The sequence below is a fragment of the Canis lupus genome, chromosome 6 (assembly GCF_011100685.1).
Source record: "Canis lupus familiaris isolate Mischka breed German Shepherd chromosome 6, alternate assembly UU_Cfam_GSD_1.0, whole genome shotgun sequence".
NCBI classification, from domain to species: Eukaryota; Metazoa; Chordata; class Mammalia; order Carnivora; family Canidae; genus Canis; species Canis lupus.
This window is the reverse complement of record NC_049227.1, coordinates 48,375,505-48,398,547: the sequence shown is the minus strand read 5'-3', so window position 1 is coordinate 48,398,547 and position 23,043 is coordinate 48,375,505. Positions and strand designations below refer to the sequence as shown.

The following is a 23,043-nucleotide window of genomic DNA, read 5'->3' as shown; positions in this document are numbered from 1 at the left end:
TAAGGAGATTTTGGACTCTGTTTCCTCCTTCACATTTTAAATTGCTCCAACTTAAGCAATATTTTAATATATCGAGGTTCTGCAAATACTGGTCAAGAAAAAGACAACTTAAAATGATTGGGATGCATTAATAACATTTTTGCTTACCCTTGCCACCACCCTCCTTGGTTACTGTAGTCTTGAAGAACAGCCCACATTTCCAGGCTGGACGCAGTTCCCGGTATCTGCAGGATGCACAGCAGGCCTTATTATCAGAGAATTGTATTGACATGCACATGAATGATTCAGGCAAGGCACTTGTCTTTGCTTTGCCTAACTGAGAACACACTCAGGGTGGAGAAGTGTCCTTGTTACTCTCTACTGGCCTTAAATTTTTTTTTAATACATAATTTTTATTCAGTTTTTTTAGTTGTTCTTGATGGAATCATTCATCTGATACAAGGTACTCCATCATAGTCAGAAGCAGAAGGTTGCCATCTCCAAAATGTGGGATTTTAAAATGAAAACATAATGTCAGGATTTTTAAGATACTATACCACAATGTCCATTTTGTATTTGAGGGCTAATGAAATATCCTTTTTCTCTTATTTTTCACTAAGCATATATTTTTTAACATGTGAAAAGTAGACAGATCATGAAATCTTTTTTTTTTTTTGGAGGAAAAGGAAATAATTTTTTTTTAGATTTTTAATTTATTTGTTTATTTATGAGAGACACAGAGAGAGAGAGAGAGAGAGAGAGAGAGAGAGAGAGAGAGAGGCAGAGACATAGGCAGAGGGAGAAGCAGGCCCCACGCAGGGAACCAAGGTGGGACTCGATCCCGGGTCTCCAGGATCATGCCCGGGCCGAAGGCAGGTGCTAAACTGCTGAGCCACCCAGGGATCCCCAGGAAATAATTTTTGAATGGATGTATCATACTGATCCTATGATAGATACCTTTGGTATTTTCACCAAAGACTACTCACATTGTGTATGTCTAATAAAGTCATACATGAGTAATTTTTTAGAAGTTCTGTGTATGCAGGTCACTGTTTTAATTAGCATAATTAACAAAGTTTTTCTGACCTGATAAAGTTAAAATTGTGATCATACATTTGACAAATTATTTTAATCAGAGCATAGGATTCATATTAGTGGGGTCATGGGAGTTGTTTAAAGTGGTTAAGCATATAAGAATAAAATAAAGAGAAAAATATAATAAAGGAGGAAGAGGGATCACAAAACATAGACAAAATTGTTTGCAGAAGAAATACTGTGTATTACAAGATAACCATCAGCATTAGCATCATTTAACATGTATTGACTTTCCCAGAAATTTAGAGCTTCACATTCATCACGTCATTTAATCTATATAACAAACCTACATGTTAATTATTAGTTGTATAGATTTAGAAATGAGGAAGCAATCTTAGAGATTGACAGATAATGCATGGCAGAGCTGATATCTAAACAAATCTGATTGTCTTGGCTTCAAGATGTAGCCAGAGCTCTGGGGGTTCCAAACAGACCAGATTAAGTCACTTGCCATTGACAAAATCCAAAAGCAGAAAAATGAGTGGTGGTGAAACAAGAATTTATTTCAGTGAAGTGCATATCAGGAAGACTTAGGACTAGCGTCCCAAAGTCTGTCTTCAAAATGCTGAAAAAGCTTCTAGATTTATATAAGGAAAATGTGGAACAAAGGTTAGTAGGTATGTGCAGCTGGGCAATAAAAGTCAGGTTCATCATTGTCTTGGGGTCAATCAAGTGGGGTCTTGCTGGTGCCAGAGGAGTCATTATTGCTGGAGGGGTAGCTTGGATTCCCCATCTCTGGATACTTTGCCTACTAGATCTTTTGCCTGAGTTAAAGAAAAGCTGGAAAGAACATAATCAGTTAGAAAGTAGAGATTGAGGTCAAATGGAGGCAGCTAAGGGAAAACCCAGGTCCTCTTTCAAAAGTATGTTTTTTATTTTTTTATTTTTTATTATTATATTTTTTTTTAGTAGTAAAATGAACACTTTGTTGTTGATCTGCAACAACCCCTGCGGGAGCAGCTTAGGAGACTGGGTTTAAAAGAATTTTAAGGAGTTTGAGTAACATGTGAAATTCCAAAGATACGGGTGAGGGCAGCCCGGGTGGCTCAGCGGTTTAGCATTGCCTTCAGTCCAGGGCCTGACCCTGGAGACCTGGGATCGAGTCCCACATTGGGCTCCCTGCATGGAGCCTGCTTCTCCCTCTGCCTGTGTCTCTGCCCCTCTCTCTCTCTCCTCTCTGTGTCTTCTCATGAATAAATAAATAAAATCTTAAAAAACAAACAAACAAAGATACTGGGTGAGATGTTGTCTCAGAAAGGTAAGGCTGGACTGTAATTGCAATTGAGAAATTTTAAACACCATCCATTTATTTATTCATTAGTGTTTATCAAGTGTTGTAAGGCAAATGCTCTTAATCATTAAACTAGACAGTCCAGGGAATGTTTCCTAAACTTGTAGTATAGACAGTAAAACTGGGGAGATGTTTGATCTTAATGATTCTTAATGAAAAATAATAGAATGGCATTATTATTAATGAAAATGATAGAATAGATCAAATAGCAAAGAATAGGTTATATACAAGCTTATTTCACTGAGTAAGGTCATTGTATGTGTTAGTGTGTGTGTGTATATAAACTTTTGTTTATGCATACACGTGTGTACTCATACATATGCTGCATCAAAATGGAAAATGTTTTTTTTTTTTTTTTTCCCCTGTGCTTCTCAGTCACAAAGATTGGAATACCATTTTCTGAGGAACATCAGAAGATTATTTACTCAGAAACAAAGGTCTACCAAATTTAACTCAAGGACTGGATGTTACATTATAGGATATTTGGAGAATTAGTACCGTAGAGAGTAACTGGTGATCAATCATTCTTGCTTTCAGCCTCCTTCCAAGAAGCTGGGGACAAGCTATTATAGATAGAAGGTTTAAAATAAATTTGATTGTTTGATCTCTTTATAAAAAAATCCTTACTTTGGCTTTTTTTTTTTTTTTTTTTTTTAAGGAATCAATGAAAGAAAAATGTTCCTCTATTCTAAAGCTTCAAATTCACATTATTTATTTTTTTCATATCAGTGATTTGGGGTATTTGGGGTTTCAGCCATTTTTGATTAAAATTCTTCTAGTGATCAAGATTGACCTGAAAGCTTGATGGTTTGCATATTTGTTTACAAGCTGGTAGCATTCCTCTAATGAGCTGTGAGTCTTGGGACAATAATGTCTTTATTGGGACCATAGTTAGATCATGAAAAGTATTTATTACATGCTGTTTATGGTGCTGTATACTTTCTTTTTTTTTTTTTAGCTTTTAAAGTAGGAAATAGTTGTCTGTAACAGAATTTTGAAGTCTATTGCTTTCATGTAGGACACACTGCCTCGATTAAGTACATTATTTCATTTGCATATAAAATATTCAACATTTAAAAAAATCTGTCCTGAATCACAAGAAACAGAATTCAAGATATTCAAAGGAATCCTTAGCAAAATAAATTATAATACAACATAGTCACGATACTAGACTCTTCAAAAAAAGAGCTGGAAGTGAAACAATGTAATCTATCAGTCTAAACAGAAATTTTGTTTTTTTTTTAAAGATTCCATTTATTTATTTGGGAGAGAGAGTATAAGTGGGGTGAGGGGCAGAGGGAGAAGCAGATTCCCTGATGAGCAGGAAGCCCGACTTGGGGCTCCTTCCTAGGACTCCAAGATCATGGTCTGAACCAAAGGCAGATGCATAACAGACAGAGCCACCCAGGCATCCCAGAAACTGTTGAAAATACTTCACACAAAAACATTTAGTAAAACATTTAATAATATAGATCTCTTATCAGAACATAGAAATTAAATAAGCCCGAAGTTTTTTTTGTTTATATGTTTTTAAATAAACAATTTCATGTATATGTGTGTATATATATATTTATATATAGTATATATATTATTATATGTTATATGTTATGTTATATATAATATATTATATATATTATATGTTATAACATATATGCTATATGTTATTATTATATGTTATATAATATATGTTATATGTTATATAGTATAACAATAACAATTTCATGTATATGTGTGTATATATATATTTATATATAGTATATATATAAATAGTATATATATATATAGTATATATATATACTATTTAACATAACTGTCAACCTAGCAGTGGCTTAATCAGTATCACCTTAAAATAACTCTTGAGCCTAGATTCTCTTGTCTTTGGAGTGATTGTGAGATAGGGAAGCTGAAAGGATTCCATTTTAAAAAGGCTCCATTTCTGCCCTTTTCCGGCTGGGCCCTATTTACTCATGTTCTGTATTTCAACTTGCATCTGAGAGAAAAACAAAGAAGCTATGCTCCCACTTCAAGGGGGAAGTAAAACAGTTAATCATTCTCTGAGTTTTGTCTTAGGCCCCCAAACACCTGATAATATCTAAGAAGAGAGGGATCACAAACATGTTCCAGGACATTAGCTTCTAATGAATCTAGCATCGATACCCCCTACCTTTGTTGATTTATGCAACAACACCTATTGTTCGTCTGACACTCACTTTTTTTTTTTTTTTTCTGACACTCACTTTTGATCAGACCCTACCCTGGATTCCTGGAGAAACACATATTCTAGACCCTTTCCAATATAAATCCCTAAGCCTACATGGTGGGGAGACTCATAATCCTTTCCTTTCTGAGTCTCCCAGACACTCCGTCTGCTTTTCTCTGTATGTCACTCACACTATTCAAAAATCTCTGCTTTCAATGTCTTTGGCTTGTGTTTGATTTCTATCCTGTAAGAAGCCAAGGACCCTCTTGGTGGTCCTGAGGGACCTCACTCTGGGCCCTTAGAACCAGCCTGCCCACATCAACTGCATGTAGTCTTACAGACTACATATTTTACAAGGCACCTAGCTTCAGAGATGTTGGGGGGTGTTTTGAAGTTGGTGGGGATGAAACCATCATTCTTTATGAAAAAATTACCTGTAGGCTGACAGAGGCCTTGAACAACCTTTTATTGGTCTATATGTTCTTCTATTCCTGATCCAGAAACGAAAGATTTGAATGGGAAGGCATCACTCTTGGCATTACCACTTTTGCAGGAGGACTACAGAAAAGGGCTGAACGTAGAATTATTGTAATTCAAGTAAAACAAAAATCATAATTATACATATTATCAATATATTAAATTTTAAAAATTTTCCTTTAGGGTATATGAACATATTTTTAACAAATGATTTTAATTATTTATTTTCTTAAAGATTGTATTTATTTATTTGACACAGAGAGAGAGAGAGAGACAGAGCAAACATAAGAAAGTGGAGTGGCAGACAGAGGGAGAGGGAGAAGCAGGCCCCCCACTGAGCAGAGAGCCTGACTTGGGGCTTGATCCCAGGACCCTGGGATCATGACCTGAGCTGAAGGCAGACACAAGGAATTTTATTTAAAAAGTTATTTTTTAGGAGTGCCTGGGTGGCTCAATCTTATGTGTCCAACTCTTGATTTTGACCCAGGTCATGATCTCCGGGTCTCTGAGCCTGCTTGAGACTCTCTCTCCCTTTCCCTCCTCCCTTTCCCCTTAAAAAAAATTAAATAGAAGTGTTTTCATATGTCCCACAATGTATAGTAAAACCAATTTTCTATTCTAGAAATTGTTTCAAAAATATATTCCAAGTTTTATTCAGTGCTTCTTACCACTGTCAAATATATGTCTTATATGATTAAGACAATCATAGTCTAGATAATCACAAATAATTATAATTGTTTCATTGGGTTATAAATACTTATGAAATTTACATCTTATATTCACTCTCAAAATGTAGATCTTCCCCATCTGTAGCCTAGCAAACAAATTTCACATACAGTAGATTTTCCTTCTAACTTTTCTGTATTGAAACAATCTGATTTTTACCTGTATAATTTATTTATACAGACATTTCCCAAACCTTTTTTTTTCTTTTACCAATCAGACCTGCCATTCATACCATTTGCTATTATGCATTCCACCCTAGATAGGTCATTCCATCTATTGATTCACAGAACTTGCTTGCTTTTGTCTCCTGTGACTCTGCAACCTATAAAACCTGTACAAACAACTTTTAAAACATCCTTATACTATGCAGTAGGGACAACTACAGAAGGTATTGAGAGTGAGTGTGCACCCTTGGTTTACATGACTTGTTTTGATTTGTTTATTTTTGATGTTTCTTGGAGTGAAAAAAAAAAAAAACATAGTGGAAAGGTAGAAAATACAACCAAGACTAATTTTTCTCCATCCAAAATTACAAATGCTAACTTTTACCATTTATACTTTTAACCTAATTTTTGAAAAACAAACAAAAAAAACATGGATATATTTAGTTCCATTTAATCAGGTCTCAAAGAAAATTGCCATTTTGAGTTTGTATTTTCTAGTTTTTTTATCCATTTATTGTTTTTCTCTTCATTGAAGACATTTATGTAAACCCATCAAAGAAATGGACAGCTTGGGTCTATAACAAAGTGTCATCTTTTAAAGCATCAGTCAGTAATTGTATATGAGAGCATAGACTGCTACACATAAATGAACTGATCAGAGCACAACTATTCGATGTTTAAAACAGAATAGGATTGCCTGTAAAAGCAGCACCCTTGTGACATTTTTAACTTTAGTATTCGTGTCCTTCTTCTTCACCCTCTCTTTTGACAGAATCCACACCAACCTCTTCATAATAACAAGGGCAGCTATGTCCTCAGGCCTCAGAAAACTCTTTCTTCCATGCCCTCACCCATATATCATTCAATATACATTACGTCAAACTTGTGGTTCAGGTGAGGCCAGACGTCAACAATGGCTGTGCTATTTCTCATCATGCACACAGATTGCTTTACTTTGGCCAGGTCTCCACCACATACTACAGCGGGATGCTGGTAATTAGTGCCAACTTCGAAGCCAGTGGGGCACCAATCCACAAACTGAATTGGTTTTGAAGGTGGCAAGGGCAACATTGACATCTTTGAGAAGTAGGTTACCACAGTACAACAGGCAGCAAGACGCATATTTATCATGGCAAGGATGACATTTCACCATCTGGTTGGCTGGCTCAAAGCATGCGTTGGTGATCTCTGCTACAGAAAGTTGTTCATGGTAGTTTTCTCAGAAGACATGACAGGGGCATATATGGCTAGAGGGAAGTGGATGCAGGGATAGGACATGCAGTTGGTCTGCAATTTTGTCAGATTAACATTCAGGGTTCCATCAAATCTGAGGGAAGCAATTATGGAGGACACAATGTGATCTATCAACTATTCAAGTTAGTTTAGGTTGAGGATTCAATATCAATTTTCTACCACAGATGTCGTAAATGGCCAAGTTGTCTACCATGAAGGCACAGAGTACTCCAGGGTGATGTGGGTGGTGAGGGTGGAACTCTAGGGTTGAACTAAAGCTAGGGAAGTTTGGAGGGCTGGGTGAATGGAGAACTCCAGTTTGCACTTCTTGCCCTAAATGATAGAGAGACATTCTATCAGCAGGGAGGTGAACCTGGACCCAGATCCCCATCCAAAGCTGTGAAAGTCAAGTAGCCCTGAAGACTTTGTGCACTGGTCAGCTAGTCTCCAGATTTGGTTGAAGACAAGGTCAACGATCTCCTTGTCAATGTTATAGTGCCCTCCGGCATAGTTATTGACAGCATCTTCCCTGCCTGTGATGAGCTGCTCAGGGTGGAAGAGCTGGCAGTAGGTGCCAGTGTGAACATCATCAATGACTATGGGTTCCAGGACTATAAACACAGCCTTGCAAGCACCTGTCTCAATGAAGAAAGTATTGAAAGAGTCATTTCCTCTCCCAATGCTCTTGTCACTTGGCATCTGGCCATCGGGCTGGATGCCATGTTCCAGGCAATGGGACTCCCAGCAGGCATTGCCAATCTGGACACCAGTCTGGCCAACAGGATGGAGATGCATTCACACATGGTTGCTGCTTTGCAACTGCCCAGCAGATGGCAGAGAGGAAGAGGAGAGGTTGCTGCTTCATAAAGCATGACTCTTAGGTGGTAGATGTAAGAGAACCTATCCATTTATGTTTTTAACTAGGATATATAACACATACATAGAAAAGAGTATAAAATAAAATAATGTGCACTTAAATGCATGATTACAAAATGAACACTGTATAAACATATCCTGGGTCAAAATATATAACATTGTTAGAATCTCAGAAATTATTCCCAGCACACCTGGGTCACTCAGTGGTTGAGCATCTGCATTTGGCTCAGGTCGTGATCCCAGGATTCTGGGGTAGAGCCCTGCACCAGGCATTCTGTGGGGAGCTGCTTCTCCCTCTGCCTATGTCTCTGCCTCTCTCTGTGTGTCTCTCATGAATAAATAAATAAAATCTTAAATAAGATTATTCTCAATTGTCCCTTTTCCATAGAATCTTACTCCCTATTAAATACTACTGTTCTGACTCCTGTGACAATGTTTCCCTTGTTTTGTCAAGTTTAGTTTCCATCTATGCATTACAAATAATATAGTCTAGTTTTGTCCATTTTTTTATTAAAGATTTTATTTTTAAGGCATCTCTACACCCAATGTGGAGCTCCGAACTCACAACCCTGAGATCAAAAGTCAGATGCTCCACTTACTGAGCCAGCCAGGGGCCCCTAATTTGTCCATTTTTGAAATTCATGTATTTATATATAAATATATATAATTTATATATCAATGGATTCATACACCATATATTTTGTTTTTCACTTGACATGATACTAATTTAAACTCAAATACATAGTTTGCACTTTTCCTTGCTGTATTGAGTGCCATTTCATGAATATAATTTAATTCTTTATTATTGACAGAAATTTGGGCTGTTTTATTTTCTCAATATGACCAACAACATATGAGGGTAACTAAGGAGTGTATATTTGGAGTGGAATTGTATTTGATAGATTATGTGAATTTCTAACTTGGCCAGACAATTCCAAACTTATTCTTAAAGTCAGTATGCTAGTTTATACTCCTAATAGCAGTATATAAAAATTTCTTTGCTCTACACTCTTGGATAAATAGAATTATTTATGATTTTAATGTATTAAAATATATGTAATAGATACTCATCACAGTGAATGTGAAATGGTATCTATTACACTGTTACTTTACATTTACTTGATTGTTAACGAGATCAACTGCATTTTCATGTTCCCCCTATAAAATAGGGCTTTTTTTGAAAATTATGTAAGGTTTTTACTCATTTTTCTATTGGATTATTTCTCCTTTATCATTTATTTGTAGGATTTCTTTATCTACCCTAGATATTAATTCTATATTTGTATTACATACTACAAATATATTCTGCTACTTTGCATCTTTACTTTTAACAATGTTTGCAGATTATTTTTTAGACATTTATATACCTTGGTTTTTCCATTGATGGCAGATAGCCCTGATTCCCAAACTGTCCGGAGACACTCCAGGATACCTCATTGAATTCACAAGGGTGCTCTAGGACATTCTATATTTTCAAAGGGAATTCGGCAACACAGAACACTTATTGAACAATGTGTAAAATACTTTCCAGAGGAAGTTTACAGTTTTACTATTAGATTGTGCTATATTCTTTTGAATGATAACATGTTTGCTAAGCTAGTTTTCTGTTGTTTCTTATGGTCAAAAGAAATTACCAATCTAGACACAGACCATACAACCCTTCCCAAAATTAACTCAAAATCAATTATAGCAGTAAATGTAAAACTCAAAAAAATTTTTTTTTTATTATTTTTATTTATTTATGATAGTCATACAGAGAGAGAGAGGCAGAGACATAGGCAGAAGGAGAGGGAGAAGCAGGCTCCATGCACCGGGAGCCCGACGTGGGATTCGATCCCGGGTCTCCAGGATCGCGCCCTGGGCCAAAGGCAGGCGCCAAACCGCTGCGCCACCCAGGGTTCCCTAAAACTCAAAAATTTAAAACTCCTAGAAGATATCATAGGAGAAAGCCTAGATGACCTTGGTATGGTGATGACTTTTTGGATATAAAAAAAAAGACATGACCTAGGAAAGAAAGAATTGATACGTTAGACTTCATTAAAAAAAAAAAAAAAAAAAAAAAAAAAAAAAACTTCTGCTCTACAAAAACAAAACAAAACAAAACCAAAGAAAAAAAAAACAGTATCAAGAAAATTAGAAAAGTTTTAATTCTGCAATTTTTCTGAGAGAAAGTTTTGTCAAAGACACATTTGATAAGGGACTGTTATTCAAAATATACAAAGAACTCTTAAACTCAGCAATAAGGAAATAAAACATCTCAGTTAAAAACATGGTCCAAAATCCTTAACAGACATATCTCACCAAAGAAGATATACAGATGGCAAATAAGCATATGAAAAGATGTTCCACATCATATGTCATTAGAGAAATGCAAATTAAAACAACAAGGAAATACCACTGCACACCCATTATTCTGAACAAAATCCAGGACACTAACAAAACTAAATGCTGGTGAGGATGTGGAGCAACAAGAACACTTATTCATGTTTGGTGGGAATATAAAATGATATAGCCGTTTGGAAGACAATTTGATGTTTTCTTACAAAACTACTCTTACTCTTGCCATATAGTTCAGCACTCAACATTCCTTAGTATTTAACCAGAGGAGTTAAAACTATCTGTCCATATAAGAACCTGCAAATAGATGTGGATAGCAGTTTTACCTGTAATTGACAAAACTTGGAAGCAACCGAGATGTCCTTCAGTAGGTGAATAGTAAATAAGCTGTGGTACATCTAGACATTGGAATTGTATTCAGATATAAAAAGAAATGAGCTATTGGGGCACCTGGGTGGCTCAGTCAATTAAGCATCTGATTCTTGGTTTTGGCTCAGGTCATGATCTCAAGTTTGTGAGATGGAGCCTCAGCTGAGCTCCATGCTCAGCACAGAGTCTACTTAAGATTCTCTCCCTTTCCCTCCCCCCTTCTCCTGTTTGATCTCTCCTAAATAAATAAATAAACAAACAAACAAACAAATAAATAATAAATAAATAAATAAATAGAAATGAGGTATGAAGTCATGAAAAAATATAGAAGAAATGTGCATGTATATTACTAAGTGGAGAATGCAATTTAAAATGGCTACTGACTGTTATTTCAATTATATGAAATTTTTGAATAGATAAATTACAAAGACAAAAAGATTAGTGGTTGGCGGAATTGGAGGAGGGGAGAGGGGTGAATAAATAGAGTACAGATGCTTTTGGGGGCAGTAAAAACATGCTGTATGGTACCATAATGATGCAAAGATGTTATTATACATTGGTCCAAACCAATAAAATGTAAACCATCAAGAGTAAGACTTAACATAAATACGGACTTTGGGTGATTATAGAGTGTTGACAAAGGTTTGTCAATTGTAATTAATGTACTACTCTGGCAGGGGATGTTGCTAACAGGGCAGGCTGTGCATGTGTGGGGCAAAAGAGATATGGGAAATCTCTATATCTTGCTCTCAAATTTGCTGTGAATTTGAAACAGCTCTAAAAATAGCCATAATAAAAAAAAACATTTTAAAAAGCAATTACTACTCAAAAATAAATTTGAAAGAGAAAATGAGAGTGGCAACATCCAATCTAATTGAAAGGTTAACAAGTAGTGCAGCACTCAACAGGCACACGCATCCCATTAATAAGTTAATGAGATTATTTAAGAATGAAATAAAAATATTTTTTTTCAATTTATGCACATTTATTTTTCAAATGTCTACTACACTTTTAGGACATAAACATGAAGTTTTCAGAATCTAATTATTAAATAAACAGAATGATTGAATATTTCTTTTGGCTTATGAACATCACAAAAAAAATTGAGGCCCTAAGGACATAATGAACAGAAAACTTTAAGAACTGGAATAGTGTTGCAGTAAAGAAAGGCTGTAATTTACTGGTTTGGAAAAATGTACAGGAATATCCTAGAGATGCTGTGGGCTCAGTTCCAGACCATGGCAACAAAGCAAATATTGCAATAAAGTAAGTCAAATCATTTTTGGGGTTTCCCAATGCATATGAAAGTTATGTTTCAGGGATCCCTGGGTGGCTCAGTGGTTTAGCACCTGTCTTCGGCCCACGGCATGATCCTGGAGTCCTGGGATCGAGTCCCACATCAGGCTCCCTGCGTGGAGCCTGCTCCTCCCTCTGCCTGTGCCTCTGCCTCTCTCTCTGTGTGTCTCTCATGAATAATTAAATAAAATATTAAAAAAAAAGAAAGTTGTTTCCACTATACTATTGTCTGTTAAGTGGAATAGTATCATGTCTAATAAAATACATAACTTAATTAAAGCAATACTCTATTGCTAAAGAACACTAATCATTGGGTGCCTGGGTGGCTCAGTGGGTTAAGCATTCAGCTCTGATTTCAGCTTAGGTCATGATCTCAGGCTTGTGAGACTGAGCTCCTCATCAGGCTCCTTGCAGACCAGGGAGTCTTCTTGAGATTTTCTTTCTCCCTCTTCCTCTGCTCCTCCTCATCGTGCTCTCTCTTTGTCTAAAATAAATAAATCTTAGAAAAATGCTAACCATCATCTTAGCTTTCTGTGAGTCAGCATCATTTTGCTGGGGGAGGGTCTTGCCTCAACGCTGACGGCTTCTGACTGATGGGGTGGTGGTTACTGAACGGTGCAGGGGCTGTGGCAATTTTGTAGAATAAGGCAACTGTGAAGTTTGCTGCATCAATTGACTCTTCTTCCATGAACGATTTCTCTGTAGCATGTGATGCTGTTTAATAGCATTTTACCCACAGTAGAACTTCTTTCAAAATTGGAGTCAATCCTCTCAAATTCTGCTGCTGCTTTTTCAGCTAGGTTGGTATAATATTCTAAATTCCCTGTTGTCATTTCAAAAATCTTTACAGCATCTTCACCAAGAGCAGATTCCATCTCAAGAAATCACTTTCTTTGCTCATCCATGAAAAACAACTCTTCAGCTGTTGAGGTTTTATCATGAGATTGCTGCCATTCAGTCACATCTTCAGGCTCCACGGCTTTTCTCTTGCTGTTCCCACCACATCTATAGCTATTTCCTCCACTGAAGTCTTGAGCCCCTCAAAGTCATTCATGGGGATTGTAATCAACTTTCTTTTTTGTTTAAGTTTTGAATTAGATCCCAGTTAGTTAACGTACAATGTAATATTAGTTTCAGGTGTACAAGATAGTGATTCAACAGTTCCCGTACAACACCTGGTGCTCATCACAAGTATGCTTCATACTACTTTCCAGAAAAACCCCACCAGTTTGTATTTCCAACAGTGCAAGAGGGTTCCTTTTTCTCCACATCCTTACCAACATCTGATGTTTCTTGTGTTGTTGATTTTAGTGATTCTGACAGATGTGAGATTATAGCTCTTTGTAGTTTTGATTTGTATTTCTCTGGTGATCAATGATGTTGATTATCTTTTCATATGTCTCTTGGCAGATTATTTGGTTTTGGATGTTGAGTTTTATAAGTTCTTTATGTATTTTGGATACTAAGACTTAATCAGACACGTCATTTGCAAATATCTTCCATGGATTGCCTTTTAGTTTTGTTGATTGTTTCCTTCACTGTGCAGAAGTTGTTTTTTTTTTTTTTTTTGATGTAGTCTCAGTAGTTTATTTTTGCTTTTCTTTCCTTTGCTTCAGGAGGCATATCTAGAAAAAGTTGCTATACTGATGTCAAAGAGGTTACTGTCTATGTTCTTCTCTAGGATTTTTATGGTTTCAGGTCTCACATTTAGTTCTTCAATCCATTTTGAATTTACTTTTGTGTATGGTGAAATAAAGTGATCCAGTTTCATTCTTGTGCATGTTGCTGTCCTGTTCTCCCAGCACCACTTGTTGAAGAGATTGTCTTTTTCACATTGGATGTTTTTTTCTGCTCTGTTGGAAATTAATTGACTATATAGTTATGGGTTCATTTCTGCATTTTCTATTCTGTTCTATTGATCTATGTATCTATTTTTGTGCTAGTACCATACTGTTTTGATTATACCTCCAGATCTGCTTGTCTTTTTCAAGGTTTCTTTGGCCATTCGGGGACTTTTGTGATTCCATGCAAATCTTAGGATTGTAGTTCTAGTTCTATAAAAAATTGGTATTTTGATAGAGATTGCATTTAATCTGTAGATTGCTGTGGGTAGTATAGACATTTTAACCGTATATGTTCTACCAATCCAATTTCTTTGTGTCATCTTCAATTTCTTTAATCAATGTTCTATAATTTTCAGAGTACAATGTTTCACCTTTTTTTAAAAACAGATTTTTACTTATTTACTCATGAGAGACAGAGAAAGAGAGAGAGAGAGAGAGGCAGAAACATAGGCAGAGGGAGAGGCAGGCTCCCTACAGGGAGCCCGACTTGGGACCCGATCCCTGAACCCAGGATCATGCCCTTAGCTGAAGGCCGACTCTCAACCACTGAGCCACCCAGGCATCCCTCTTTCACTTTTTTTTTTTTTAAAGATTATTTATTTATTTATTCAGAGAGAGAGAGAGAGAGGCAGAGACATAGGCAGAGACACAGGCAGAGGGAGAAGCAGGCTCCATGCAGGGAGCCCGATGTGGGACTCGATCCCAGGTCTCTAGGATCACACCCCAGGTTGCAGGCCACACTAAACTGCTGGGCCACCGGGGCAGCCCCCTTTCACTTTTTTGATTAGGTTTATTCCTAGGTTATCTTATGGCTTTTGGTGCAATTGTAAATGGAATTGATTCCTTAATTTAGCTCTCTGTTACTTCATTATTGCTGTTTAGAAATACAACAGATTTCTTTACATTGATTTTGTATCCTGTGACTATTGAATTTGTGTATCATTTCTAGCAGTTTTGGGTGGAGTCATTTGGGTTTTCTATATAGGGTATCATGTTATGTGTAAATATGGAGCAGACTTCTTACAAGCTCCTGTTAATGTTGACATTTTGACCACTTCCTATGAATCACAAATGTTCTTAATGGCATCTAGAATAGTGAATCTGTACCAGAAAGTTTCAATTTACTTTGCCCAAATCTATCAGAGGAATCACTATCTCTGGCAGCAATAGCTTTATGAAATATATTTCTTAAAAGATAACACTTGAAAGTCAAAATGACTCCTTGATCCATGGGCTGTAGAATGGATGTCTCATTAGCATGAAAACAACATGAATCTTGTTGTACATCTCCATCAGAACTCTTGGGTGACCAGATGTTTTGTCAATGAGCAATAGTATTCTGAAAGGAATCTTTTTTTCTGAACAGTAGGTCTGTCTCAACAGTGGGCTTAAAATATTCAGTAAACCTTGTGAACAGATGTGCTGTCATCCAGGCTTTTTTGTTCCATTGAGAGAGCACGTGCAGATTTAACATAATTCTTAAAGGCCCTATGATTTTCAGAATGGTAAGTGAGCACTGGCTTCAACTTAATGTTATCAGCTGCATTAGCCCCTAAGAAGAGTCAACTTGTCCTTTGAAGCTTTGAGCCAGGCATTGACTTCTCTAGAACTATGAAAGTCCTAGGTGGCATTTTATTTTAGCATAAGGCTATCTCCTATCTCCTCTACACTGAAAATATATTGTTTAATATAGCCACTTTCATTAATGATCTTAGATAGATCTTCTGGATAAGTTGCACTTTTGTTACGGAGATGGTTTCTTTTCTTAAATCTCATGAACCTTCCTCTGCTAGCTTCAATCTTTTCTTCTGCAGCTTCCTCACCTCTCTGTTGGGGCCAGGCGGGAAGGGAAACTCCTCAATATGGCGGATACGCCAAAATGGCTGAGGTTCCTGTCACCACCTCCACTTGGGATGACAGCTTGAGCAGACCCTTACACCTCTCCTTTGGACTTCCTCAACCGAACCCAATGCCCTTCAAACCCCAGAGGAGGAAGTCACCTTTGACTGGTCGAATTGCAATCCTTCCTTTGCATAGTGAGGGTCACTCTGACTGGTTGGATTGCAATCCTTCCTTTGCATATGAGCCAACCAATAGGAAACCGTTCTGCCTTACAACGTTATGTAAACCCCCTACCACCTTGTCTTGGCGCAACTTCCTCGACTCACTCTCTTTCCCCCGTGAGTCGTGGAACCTCACCCGAGGGTGCCTGCAATAAAATCTGTTCTTGGACCCTCGCTTGCCTTGGAGATCTCATTTCCGTCTAGTTACTAAAAAACTTAACATTTGGTGCCGAAACCCGGGAGGAGATCGAGCCCCTGCAACAGCACGGAGGCTCTCTCCTCTTCCGTCGGACTGGGACTCTGCTCTTTCTCTGCTGGGGTCACCGGACTCCTTGCGGTGTTCCCTGGTTTCCGACCCTCTCCCGGGGCGCCCTGTCCTAATCGCGGCCGCGTCAGGGCAAACCCTCCTCCGCCACCTGGTGGCTCCGCGGTTCCGGGGAGTAAAGGAGACGTCCTCACTCCACGGTGACCACTTCTGTAAGCAGCAGCTCAATTCACAGTCGAGGGGACGCCCTCCTCCAAGTCTTGAGCTGATACGGGAAGGAGCCATGGGTACCTCCCAGTCCAAATTCGATTCCAAAACGCCTTTAGGGTGCCTACTGGCTAATCTCCGAACTCTGGAGTTAGACCAGGACTTACGAAGGCGACGCCTTATCCATTACTGTACCATCGCTTGGCCTCAATATCGGCTGAATAACCAGTCGCAATGGCCACCTGAAGGCACTTTTGATTATCAGATACTTATGGACCTTGATAATCTCTGTAGACGCCAAGGCAAATGGTCTGAGGTGCCCTATGTCCAGGCTTTCTGGACCCTGCGCTCCAGACCAGAACTCTGCTCTAGCTGCTCAACCTTTCAGGTACTCCTAGCCCGCTCTCCCCCGCCGACTCTTCCCCACTCCACCTCTAGAGACTCCAACTTGGCCCCTCCATCCCCCCTCGTGGAGCCTCCTGAAGATCTCTCCAGGCCCCCTGTAAGGGCCCCACACCTGTCTCCTCCTCCCTACCAACCCGCTCCCCAACAACCTGTGTCCCCGACTCCTTCCTCAATCTCTGAAACTCCAGGCCCAGGCCCAGCCTCGAGCATACCCTCTCCAACCGTTCCTCTCCTCCCAGCCCCAGAACCTCAACCACCTTCCAGCCCCCTCCCTTCTCCTCCTATCTCTGCCCGTACCAGATCCCAAAACTCTTCCCCGGACCTGGTCTGCCCCTTGAGGGAGGTTGCAGGGGCTGAAGGGGTTGTCCGAGTCCATGCGCCCTTTTCTCTACAAGACCTATCCCAAATAGAAAAACGCTTAGGTTCCTTTTCAGCCAATCCCGACAACTACATCAAGGAATTCCAATACTTGGCATAGGCCTATGACCTAACCTGGCATGACTTGCATGTCCTCCAGACCACCACCCTCACCACTGAGGAGAGGGAACGTATCCAGGCTGCTGCCCGGGGACACGCTGATCAGGTCCACCTTACCGACGCCACAATGGCGGTCGGTGCTCAGGCGGTCCCCGCCGTAGAGCCAGGCCGGGATTACCAAGACGGCCAAGATGGCCGCCGGCGCCGCGACCACGTGGTCCGATGTCTCATCGCCGGCATGCGGGCGGCCTCTAATAAGGCCGTAAATTATGACAAGATCAGAGAAATCATACAGGCCCCTGACGAAAACCCGGCTATATTCCTTAACCGGCTGACCGAGGCATTAATTCAGTACACTCGCTTGGACCCGGCCTGTCCCGCGGGGGCCACGGTTCTAGCCACACATTTTATCTCTCAGTCAGCCCCAGATATCCGCAAAAAATTAAAGAAAGTCGAGGAAGGCCCTCAGACCCCCATTTCTGACCTAGTGAGAATGGCATTTAAGGTCTTTAACTCCCGTGAGGAAGCCGCAGAGCTGAAGCGACAGGCCAGACTCCAGCAGAAGGTTCAGCTACAAACCCAGGCCTTGGTAGCAGCCCTGCGGCCGCGGCTCCAGGAGCCAGCAGAGAGGGGGACCCACCCGCACCCCTCCGGGGCCTGCTTCAAAGGCGGGGCTGAAGGCCATTGGGCCCTTCAGTGCCCCACCCCGAGGGCACCAACCCGACCATGCCCTCTCTGCCATTTGATGGGCCACTGGAAATCCGACTGCCCTAGCCTCAGGGAATCCTCGGCGCCTCAACGCGGGGGAAGACCCGAGACGGTGAGTCCAGCCTTCCAACTGCTCGGGCTGGAGGAGACTGACGGAGCCCAGCCTCGGCCACCCCTCTCACCCAGGCCGAGCCCAGGGTCATGCTCCAGGTAGCGGGTAAGTCCATCTCCTTTCTGCTGGATACGGGGGCTGCCTATTCTGTTCTGCCTTCCTACGCGGGACCTACTCTACCCTCACCAGTCGCTGTTATGGGGATCGACGGGAACCCCTCCACTCCTAGGGCCACACCTCCCCTTACTTGTAGCCTGGATGGGTTCCCCTTCTCTCACTCATTCCTGGTGATTCCCTCATGCCCAGTGCCCCTGCTGGGTAGGGATATCCTCCAAAAGCTAGGGGCAACTATTCATTTGTCCCCCTCTCCTCCCTCCTCACCCTCAGCTCGTCTCATCCTATATCTCTCCACTCCATCTACTCCTACCCCGGATCAATTACCCTTCGTGAACCCCCAAGTATGGGATACCTCGGAACCCGTAGTGGCCTCCCACCACCCTCCCGTCAAAATAAAACTCAAGGATGGTTCCAAGTTCCCCTCTAGACCCCAGTTCCCTATCTCCCTCCTCCATCGCCTCGGCCTCAAACCGATCATAGAACGACTAAAGCGTCAGGGACTTCTGATTCCCATAAGCTCTCCCTGTAACTCCCCCAACCTGCTGGTCCGTAAACCCTCCGGAGCTTATCGATTGGTTCAGGACCTCCGACTCATTAATGAGGCAATAGTCCCTCTCCATCCAGTGGTTCCTAACCCTTATACCCTGCTATCCCATATCCCTCCAAGCACCACTCACTTTATGGTGTTGGACCTGAAGGATGCCTTTTTTACTATTCCCCTACACCCCGATTCCTACTTTCTTTTCGCCTTCACCTGGGAAGACCCAGACACACATACCTCTGGACAATTAACCTGGACTGTCCTACCCCAGGGGTTCCGGGACAGCCCCCATATTTTTGGTCAGGCCTTGGCTGCGGATTTACAACAATGCCTTCTTAAGGCTAATACCTTACTACAATATGTAGACGACCTCCTCCTCTGCAGCCCTGCCCTCACCATCTCCCAGGATGACACCACCTCCCTATTTAACTTCCTAGGGAGCAAAGGGTATCGGGTCACACCTCTAAGGCACAACTCTGCACCCCTTCGGTCACTTATCTGGGAATCCACCTGACCCCCACCTCTATATCTCTTACCGGAGACCGTATCCGCCTCCTACGAGAGCTCCAACCCCCTCAGACGGCAGATGAAATACTTTCCTTCCTCGGGTTGGCTGGCTTCTTTAGACACTGGATTCCAAACTTTTCTATTTTGGCCCGCCCCTTATACCAAGCGGCAAAGGACACTCCCCAGGGTCCTCTCACTGATCCCTCTTCGGTCCGCCGCCTGTTTTCCAAGTTAAGAGACTGTCTCACCGCTGGGCCGATACTAACTTTGCCTGACCCTTCAAAACCATTCCACCTTTACACTGATGAGCGGTCGGGTTCAGCTACTGGCCTTTTGGCCCAACCGGCTGGACCTACTTACCGGATTATAGCCTATCTATCTAAGCAGCTAGACAGCACCGCCCGCGGATGGCAGCCCTGCCTTAGGGCACTCGCAGCTGCTGCCTCCTTAACTAAGGAGGCTCTCAAATTGACTTTGGGACAACCCCTCGTGGTTTACTCCCCCCATCGACTTGGGGATCTTCTTAGCCACCGATCCCTGGCCCACCTAACCCCCTCTCGTCTCCAACTCTTCCATCTGCTATTCATCGAAAACCCTCAAATCTCCCTCTCTACCTCTCCCCGCTTAAATCCTGCAACTCTGTTGCCTACACCTTCGCCTACCTCTGAACCCACTCACTCCTGCCCGCAGCTCATAGAGGATCTCACCCCTCCCCACCCTGGACTCTCTGATCAGCCATTATCCAACCCTGACCGTATACTCTTTGTAGATGGCAGCTCCTTCCTGGCTGCGGATGGTCGGAGACACGCCGCCTATGCTGTAGTCACCCCAGAGACGGTAGTGGAGACAGTCCCCCTCCCAATTGGGACTACTTCCCAAAAGGCTGAACTTATAGCTCTCACCAGGGCTCTACATCTATCTAAGGGACAACGAGTCACCATCTACACCGACTCAAAATATGCCTATCTCATCGTTCATACTCATTCTGTCCTCTGGCAGGAGCAGGGATTTTTAACCACCAAGGGGATGCCTATAGTAAACGGACCTCTCATTGCCAAATTGCTTGAGGCCCTTAGTCTGCCCACTGAGGTTGCAATCGTTCACTGTAGGGGCCATCAGACTTCTAAAGACATGGTCTCCATAGGAAATAATAAGGCCGACTCAGTGGCCAGGGAAACGGCCTTAAGTAACCCAATATCTCCCATCCTCTTCCTTAATACCCCTCATCGACCTTTCTACTCTATAAAGGAAACTCAAGCCCTCCAGGCCCTGGGAGGAAAGGCAGAAAGTAAAGGATGGATTTACATCCGAGGGAAGATTGCCCTCCCAGGAAACCTGGCCCATACCCTAATTACTGATATCCACCAATCTCTCCATATTGGCCCAAGGGCACTGAACCAGTTTCTCCAGCCCCTGTTTTACTATCCATCCCTACCTAAGGTGATTGAGGCTGTCCATAGGGCTTGTAAAACCTGCTCAGCTGTAAATGCACAGGGAGGAATCCGCAGGCCGGGGCCTAACCATCAGCTCCGAGGCCATCAGCCCGGTGAAGACTGGCAGCTGGACTTCACTCACATGCCCCGCCATAAAGCCTTTCGTTATCTACTGACTTTGGTTGATACTTTTACAGGATGGATTGAGGCATACCCCACAGCCAGAGAGACTGCAGATGTGGTGGCCACAATCCTCATCGAGCACATCATCCCGAGGTTTGGGTTACCCCGGACCCTACAGTCAGACAACGGGCCGGCATTTATCTCCAGTGTGACCCAACAGGTGGCCGAGAGCCTCAACATTACCTGGAAGCTGCACATCCCCTACCACCCTCAGTCTTCGGGTAAGGTGGAAAGGGCCAACGGGCTACTTAAGGCTCAACTCACTAAACTTACCCTGGAGACTCGCCTGTCGTGGCCCACACTGTTACCTATAGCTCTCACCAGACTCCGGGCGTCCCCCCGAGGACCATCAGGTTTGAGTCCCTTTGAGTTACTGTACGGTCGGCCCTTCCTTATCAACCACAACCTCCCGGCCATTCCTCCACCTCTTTTATCCTATCTGCCTTACCTTACCCTCCTCCGGGCCCTCTTGAGAGCCCATGCCGATGCTGTCATTCCGGCCCCGACCGACAATGCCTCCGAGGAAGCCTCTCCACGAGACTTATCCCCAGGGGACCAGGTCCTTCTCAGAAATCTGCAGCCAGGCTCCCTGCAGACCTGATGGACCGGACCTCACACGGTCATCCTCACCACCCCAACCGCGGCAAAATTGCTGGGACCTACGGCATGGGTGCACATCAACAACCTTAAACGGGCACCCACAGGTATCGAATGGACCTCCCAGATGGTGGGACCCACCAAACTCCGCCTGGCTAGGGATCCTTCTCATACTTCTCCTGAGCCCCCCGATCCAAGCGGTAGAATGTGATTGCATGAAAGGCAGCGGTACCTCGTGCTACTTTTCATCTTATACCCACATGCCCAGAACTTGTTACTCAGGGAAGACACCCATCACCTGTACTTCAAGACATGCCGAAGGAACCTTTTGGATGTCTGAACTTTCTCAAACCAGCCGATCCCCTTGCAGCCGGTACCCCAAGACTGGTAAAGTATGCTGGACTTATCTAAGCCATGTGGGCCTCTCTGATGGCGGGGGGGAGTCCAAGACCAGGCTGGCCAGGAGCAGACCCGACAAAGGGTCATCCACCAACTCCAGACCTCAAACCAGTTGACCTATAAGAGTATTTCCCTTGATGACATCAAGAAAGTTCCCACCACCGAGCAGCTAACGACAGCCCTCCTAAATTCCAGCTATAACTTATGGCGAAATTTCTCCAAAACCGGGGACAGCAACTGCTGGATCTGTTTTCCCTTCTCTACACTCTCTAATATCATAGGAATCCCTCTCCCAACTAATTGGACGCTCCCCAACTCCACAATCACCAATCAGACAGTCCATATTGGACCTATTGGGGGGAATATACCGATCATTAATTCCTCTAACTCTCTCACCCCTGCAGCTGCCAACATCACTAATTCCTCTCTTCCATACTGCGCCCCCTCGGGAATATTTCTCTCGTGCCCCCAGGGCACTTACCGTTGTTTAACTGCTAATGATTCCCTAGACTGCACGTTCATCCTCCTGTCTCCCTCAACCAACATTTACTCCGATTCCCAGCTCCAGTCCACATTATTTCTCCAATACCGGAGAAAAAGGGCTGCCTTTCTCCCCTTTCTGATAGGAGCAGGAATAACTACTGGGGTCGCTACAGGAGTGGCGGGAATGGGAACTTCCATAGACTTTTATTATAAACTTTCCCAAGCTCTGAACGATGACATGGAACGGATCGCTGACTGCCTCACGGCCCTACAGACTCAGGTCACTAGTTTGGCAGCTGTTACCCTGCAAAATCGACGGGCTCTCGACCTTTTGACCGCCGAAAAAGGTGGAACCTGTCTGTACTTAAATGAGGAATGTTGCTATTTTGTTAATCAATCAGGTATAGTTACTTCCAAAGTTAAAGAACTCAGAGACCGAATCCAGACCAGGCGCCAGGGCTCGTCTTTCTGGGGCCTAGACCCCCACACTTGGGTAACATGGTTACTCCCTTTGGCGGGACCCCTATGCCTAATCCTTCTTCTCATCTCTGTCGCCCCTTGCTTGTTTCGATGTTTACAGGAACGCCTGCAAGAACTCACCCGGGTATCTGTCAACCAACTTTTACTTCACCCATACTCTCGCCTGCCCACATCCGACT

At 42.2% G+C, this 23,043-nt stretch overlaps 1 protein-coding gene and 1 long non-coding RNA gene across 3 annotated transcripts; one reads left to right on the top strand and one right to left on the bottom strand.

Moving 5' to 3' along the window:
• Positions 1-1,506: 1,506 nt before the first annotated feature.
• LOC119876381 lies at positions 1,507-17,512 on the bottom strand. Its single transcript, XR_005361136.1, has 3 exons — positions 17,320-17,512; positions 5,000-5,136; positions 1,507-1,854 (listed from the first exon to the last, which is right to left on the bottom strand). It is a non-coding gene; the product is annotated as an uncharacterized LOC119876381 (long non-coding RNA).
• LOC119876380 lies at positions 16,817-21,057 on the top strand. Of its 2 annotated transcripts, none has more exons than XM_038541184.1 (2): positions 16,817-18,229; positions 20,920-21,057. In XM_038541184.1, exon 1 carries the CDS (start codon positions 17,432-17,434, stop codon positions 18,224-18,226), a length of 795 nt encoding a protein of 264 aa, XP_038397112.1. In that variant the 5' UTR covers positions 16,817-17,431; the 3' UTR covers positions 18,227-18,229; positions 20,920-21,057. The 2 variants fall into 2 exon arrangements, with proteins under 2 accessions (XP_038397112.1, XP_038397113.1); XM_038541185.1 differs by lacking the exon at positions 20,920-21,057 and adding an exon at positions 20,059-20,173 and having other exon boundaries at positions 16,817-18,124.
• The last annotated feature ends 1,986 nt before the right edge of the window (positions 21,058-23,043 follow it).